Source organism: Aythya fuligula, chromosome 19, assembly GCF_009819795.1.
Source record: "Aythya fuligula isolate bAytFul2 chromosome 19, bAytFul2.pri, whole genome shotgun sequence".
Classification (NCBI taxonomy): Eukaryota; Metazoa; Chordata; class Aves; order Anseriformes; family Anatidae; genus Aythya; species Aythya fuligula.
The window spans coordinates 3,263,758-3,269,762 of record NC_045577.1 but is presented as its reverse complement, the minus strand read 5'-3'; the positions used below and the strand labels follow the sequence as shown (position 1 = coordinate 3,269,762).

The window sequence follows — 6,005 nt, the reverse complement described above, 5'->3', positions numbered from 1 at the left end:
CTCCCGGTCCCCTCCCGGTCCTAATGGGGCCGATCTCGGCTGGGGACCAGCCCGTCCGGGAACCTACGGACGGGGCACCCCCTCCTGCAGCTGCTGGCAGCGGGGGTGGCCAGGCACGGCTCGGGGTGCCGAGCCTGTCAGCCCCAGGCACAGCTCAGGGGCTCCAGCCCATCGGTTCCAGCCCCGTTCCTCGCTTCGGCTCTGCCCCAGCTGCTTGGTGTCCCCAGGGGAGCACCCAGGGGTGCTCTGAGGGGCGCTGCGGGGTCTGGTTGGCGATGACGGTGGCGGGGTGCTGGCTGCTCCCTCACCACGGCCCCCAGGGCTCCTGCTGAGAGCCCTCAGGCTGCCACAGCAGCAGGCTGGGGGTGGCTGAGGGGCTTTGAGGCGCTTCTGGAAGGGCTGGGTGCCGGTGTTAATTGGGATAATTACGCTGTGCCTCACCTAAACGCCACCTCTACTGACACACAGATACATCATTGTGCCACCTAAGCACTACCTTTAATTACACACAGATACGTTTATTATACCACCTAAACGCCACCTCTATTTACACACAGATACATTTATTATACCACCCAAACACCACCTCTAATTACACACAAATACGTTTATTCTCGACCCTGGCCCTGTCAGCCCTCAAGGCGCCGAGAACTACCCGCCCCAGCATGCCCCGCGCGGGGGCCGCCTACAACTCCCAGCGCCCCCCGCGGCTCCTGTGGTATTGGCGGGCAGCGGCCGCCCTGGCGGAGGGGCTCCCGCAGGGCTCGGGGCGCTGCGCGCCTCAGGCCCGTCGGTAGGAGCCGGGCCCCGCCGCCCCCTTCCCCCCTTTCTCCTTCCCCCCTTTCTCCTTCCCCCCTTTCTCCTTCCCCCCTTTCTCCTTCCCCCCTTCTCCTTCCCCCCTTCTCCTTCCCCCCTTTCTCCTTCCCCCTTTCTCCTTCCCCCCTTTCTCCTTCCCCCCTTTCTCCTTCCCCCCTTTCTCCTTCCCCCCTTTCTCCTTCCCCCCTTTCTCCTTCCCCCCTTTCTCCTTCCCCCCTTTCTCCTTCCCCCTTTCTCCTTCCCCCTTTCTCCTTCCCCCCTTTCTCCTTCCCCCTTTCTCCTTCCCCCCTTTCTCCTTCCCCCCTTTCTCCTTCCCCCTTTCTCCGTCCCCCCTTTCTCCTTCCCCCCTTTCTCCTTCCCCCCTTTCTCCTTCCCCCCTTTCTCCTTCCCCCCTTTCTCCTTCCCCCCTTTCTCCTTCCCCCCTTTCTCCTTCCCCCCTTTCTCCTTCCCCCCTTTCTCCTTCCCCCCTATCTCCTTCCCCCTTTCTCCTTCCCCCCTTTCTCCTTCCCCCTTTCTCCTTCCCCCCTTTCTCCTTCCCCCCTTTCTCCTTCCCCCCTTTCTCCTTCCCCCTTTCTCCTTCCCCCTTTCTCCTTCCCCCCTTTCTCCTTCCCCCCTTTCTCCTTCCCCCCTTTCTCCTTCCCCCTTTCTCCTTCCCCCTTTCTCCTTCCCCCCTTTCTCCTTCCCCCCTTTCTCCTTCCCCCCTTTCTCCTTCCCCCTTTCTCCTTCCCCCTTTCTCCTTCCCCCTTTCTCCTTCCCCCCTTTCTCCTTCCCCCCTTTCTCCTTCCCCCCTTTCTCTTCCCCCTTCTCCTTCCCCCCTTTCTCCTTCCCCCCTTTCTCCTTCCCCCCTTTCTCCTTCCCCCTTTCTCCTTCCCCCCTTTCTCCTTCCCCCTTTCTCCTTCCCCCCTTTCTCCTTCCCCCCTTTCTCCTTCCCCCCTTTCTCCTTCCCCCCTTTCTCCTTCCCCCCTTTCTCCTTCCCCCCTTTCTCCTTCCCCCCTTTCTCCTTCCCCCCTTTCTCCTTCCCCCCTTTCTCCTTCCCCCTTTCTCCTTCCCCCCTTTCTCCTTCCCCCCTTTCTCCTTCCCCCCTTTCTCCTTCCCCCTTCCCCACCCGGCCTTGACAGCCGCCATTTGCTTTGCAGGCCCCTTGGCGGCCCCCGGAGGAGCGGCGGCGGCGGCTTCAAGTCCCCGGTGAGTGCCCGAGGCCGGGCCGCGGCCTGTGGGTGGGCGCTGCTGGCCTGCCCCGGGTGGGGCCGGCACCTCAGGGAGCCCGGAACGCCCCGGGAGCGGCCGCCCCGCCGGTATTCGGGGGGTGCTCGGCCCCAGCCCCTCGGGAGCAGTCGGTGGGTGCTGTAACGTGTCTGTCCGTGGCTCTGTCCGTCTGTCTGTCCCTGTGTGTGCCCCCAGGTCCCGGCCCCAGCCTCCTGCCGCCCTCCCGAGGCCACCGGAGAAGCCCTGCGCCGTGAGATCGAGGAGCTGCGGCAGAAGGAGCTCGCTCTGGACCAGGAGATCGCCCAGCTGATGGCTGAGTATGTCCTCGGGAGCGCGATGTCTCTGCTGTTTTGGGTTTAAAGCGTGCTGTGGTCCGGTAATTAGAGCTGAAGGGGTCTGTGGTGGTGCTGTTCTTGTCCCGGTGCTGCTCAGGGTTGGTTACAGCATTGGTTTGAATTGCAGGACTGGTAAAGACAACAGAGGATCCTTTACGGTTCATTTGGTAAAGAAGAACAAATTTTACTGAGAGCTTGGTTAAGGAAACTTTAACTTTACTTTGGATCTTGCTGAGGAAATTAAGTGTATGTTGGAAACGAATAGTTTTAATTGTTGTGGTACTATGGGATGTCATGCCACCAGAAGTGCTTGTTCATGTGAGGCTTAAAACTGTGATCGTGCCTTGTATGGCCTGCCACATCTAGTCCTGGATAACCTTCCTTTGTTTTTCCTTCTTGGAGCAATGTGCACTCTTTCTATGTATAAAGTGCTTACTGTGCAGCAGCAGCAATCCCTCTGTGTCATTTTTGATTTTTCTGGTTTTGTTGCAGAGGCTACAGCCTGGAGGAGTTGGAGAAACACATTGCTCTGCTCCATGAGTATAATGATATTAAAGATGCTGGTCAGATGCTGCTGGGCAAGCTGGGTAAGGAAGGGAAGGCTGCTGAAGAACTCCTTACGAAGTCTTTTTATACAAGTGCGTGAAGGCAGAGCTTGTGTTAAAGATTCTTCAATTTTAGGCTTATATTAAAAAAGTGCTTGTGCAAGCACAAATGCTACTCTTGTTATTTTCTTGGAATGTTCTTAGAACTGATTCAAATTAGAACTTAGAATATATGAAATTTGGCATTTAGAGGTATTTTAGTCCATGTATGGATTACTGAAATTTGGTACATCTTGCTAATTTCTGTTGGCTTTGTTATTCATAGGCTTTAAAGAAAAAAAGTAGTGGGGCAAGCAGGGGGCATAGCTGCAAAATCTTTGGTTTCTTAGCTATGGGAGGTTCTATGACTTGCTCTTTGTTTAATGAAATCAACGGTATTTCTTTCTTTTCTAGCTGTTATCCGAGGGGTTACTACAAAGCAGCTGTACCCTGAATATGATCTGGAGCTCAGTGACTAGCACCGAACCTGAAGGCTGCCATATCCTGCAATGACTGTTACTGGCCCATTTTGTGCTGTCATTCCTGTTCAGAACCAGCACGAGGTTGTCTCAGATGTGTGTGTGTGTAAACTTCTAGGAGTGCTGTTAACAGCCTTGTTCTAAGAGGCTTTGGAGTGCCAAATTATTAATCTCTCAACTGGTTCCTGCTTGTGGGAAGGGGCGTTGGAGATGTGGCCTTCTGGATAAATTCGGTTTTGTATGCTACCTGATCACCACTATTTTTATTTTTTTTATTGGAAATGTAATTCAAGGTTGGTGCAAAGACTGTTCCCATTGAGTCTTTACTTCTCTTCAGCATCCAGGGTCTATTTGGATATGCTGAATTGCAGGTGGAAGAGCTACTGCTGAATGGATGGAGGAAGTGAGGGCATACGAATGTGCAATGCTTACAATGCACATTGTAAAAGCAATTGCTGCTTAGAAGGAAAAGAGAAACCCTCAGAAATAGGGAGGGCAGAGGGTTGAAGTTGTTTGGTTTCATTTTGCTTTTGAGGATTGGATCTGGAGAAGTTTGAGTGTTTTATATTTTTGTACTTAACTGCTCAGGTATCTAGAGATTTTTGTATCCTTTCTACAGTGAAATGTGAAGTTGTATTGAACTACCCAATCTGAATAAAGCAGCTCTCACATCTCTCAGCAATTCACTTTAAAAGACTGGGAAGCATGCAATGAACTGGGGAACAAATCCTGAAAATGTGTTCTAAGACAACTTTGAGATCTATTCTTCAGATCTTGTTTGGGGACACTTAGTGGAGGCAGCCTGACAGTAACGGGTGGGGGCAGAATTCCCTTAGCTCACTTCTAAATGCAGAGTCACTGAAAGTGAGCAGTGTCCTAAAATACAAAATTGTGTTGAGAGCGTGAATGTTTCAATGTCAGGTGCTGGGACTGAGGGTGACTGTACGGCCTAAATTTGGCTACTTGGTGCAGTTCTAGGAGCGCTGGTGCAGCTGTAGCCGTGCCGGCGTTCTGCCAGCTCTGAGACTCACGCTTCTGCAGGGATGGTTTACGCTTCAGTTAGCACAAGACAGACATCAGTGGAAGGTGTCCTGATCTCCATCCATTGTCCACAATGGATGAACACACACAAACCCAGCCAGCTAAGAGCAAACTGCCCTTGGTGAGTCTGCAGCAGGCACAGGAACGTGCCACATGGCGGCAGCTGTGCTCCACGGCTGCCTTGGCTGCTAGTTGCAGTGCACGGAGAGCCAGAAGAATGGGAAGAGTCTAGGGCATGTGCTTCTTTATTAAGACAAGAGCTCCAAAACACTAGATTAGGACTCTCTCAACACCGTGGATGTCATACAGCTTGCTTACACACTTACTTCCCTGTGCACAGCCTACATTTCTGCTGTGACAACAGATTTAGGGTAAGGTCGGTGCTGTTGTTTGCCTGCTTGTTTTTTTGCGGGGGGAATATTTATTTTTACCTATGCAGCCAGCACTAAATTGAAGTGGCTTGGCATTGTAGCTGCTGGTGCTGCAGCTCTTAACAGTGCGACGGCCCGCTGGCGTTGTAGCTGGGGTGGAAGTTGAGGGTGTCATAGGGGGTGATGAAGTTGTCTGGGCCGGTGACGTGGCTCTTCTCCAGGTAGGTGTTGAGCCCGTTGTCCCTGTACATGCCGCACTGCGCCAGAGTGTTCGAAAACGCGTGCGAGGTGACGTGCAAGGTGGTCTGTGGGAAGGAGAAACGGGAGAAAGGAGATGATTTACACACCAACACCAGCAGCACCTGTAGTTTGCACAAGTCTGGGCAAAGCTGTAAGGGTTCTTCATCTCAAGGAGTTCATTGTAATGGGATGGGGGTCTGAGATGGCTCAGAGCTGCTGGATGCCATCTCTGAGATGTGGCCACCAAAACCTCCTAGCCTGGTGGCTTTGGGGCAGGAGGGAGGTTTGCTCTGCCTTGGCCTGAGGAGCTTTTATGGAGGACGTGGACCTGGGAAGAAGAAAATGAACCCAGCACTGGCAGCATGGTGTCATTAACCACAGACCCTTAGGATGCTCCAGCTCAGCGTGCCAGCACCAGCTCTCCCTTCTACCAAACTGGGGGGCTTTGTGAACTGGGGGGGGCTTCCCGAGTCGTAGCAGGGCACCATTTCTTATGTCCGTGCCCCTCTGCCTTGGGACGGTGGCAAAAAGCTCCCCAGGAGCCCCAAGGGGGTGGCTGGGACCCGTTGGAGTCACCGGGACACCGGGGAACGGCTCGGGCTGGCACCTACCGGCACCTCGTGCACCGTGGGGGCTCTGCTGCCGTAAGCCTGGTTGCTGGTCCGGTACAGGGGGTGCTGCTGCCTGCGGGGGGGAGGACACAGAGCATCAAAACGGGGGGGAACCGGGGAGGGTTTGGGGCCGGGGGGAGCCGGGGCTGCGCTCACCGGGAGCCAGCGGGGTGCGGGGGTACAGGGTACCGGGAGCCGGGGGCTCCCGGAGCATCCGGACGGGACATGGGGACCGGGGGGGACCTGGAGGGACCGGACGGGGGCAGCAGCACGGGGGGGTCGTGGGGCGGTGGAAGCGGAAGGCTCCGCTCCTCTTCCTCTT

The 6,005-nt window shown here is 55.1% G+C and overlaps 2 protein-coding genes across 2 annotated transcripts; one reads left to right on the top strand and one right to left on the bottom strand.

The window, feature by feature from the left end:
• Window positions 1–665: 665 nt before the first annotated feature.
• Window positions 666–4,102, top strand: SWI5 (SWI5 homologous recombination repair protein). The gene is made up of 5 exons (XM_032200501.1): window positions 666–793; window positions 1,953–2,001; window positions 2,218–2,339; window positions 2,850–2,944; window positions 3,356–4,102. Exons 1-5 carry the CDS (start codon window positions 666–668, stop codon window positions 3,418–3,420), a joined length of 459 nt encoding a protein of 152 aa, XP_032056392.1. The 3' UTR covers window positions 3,421–4,102.
• A 588-nt stretch (window positions 4,103–4,690) lies between these two features.
• C19H9orf116 (chromosome 19 C9orf116 homolog) lies at window positions 4,691–5,910 on the bottom strand. Its single transcript, XM_032200500.1, has 3 exons — window positions 5,840–5,910; window positions 5,684–5,756; window positions 4,691–5,137 (listed from the first exon to the last, which is right to left on the bottom strand). Exons 1-3 carry the CDS (start codon window positions 5,908–5,910, stop codon window positions 4,952–4,954), a joined length of 330 nt encoding a protein of 109 aa, XP_032056391.1. The 3' UTR covers window positions 4,691–4,951.
• Window positions 5,911–6,005: the final 95 nt, after the last annotated feature.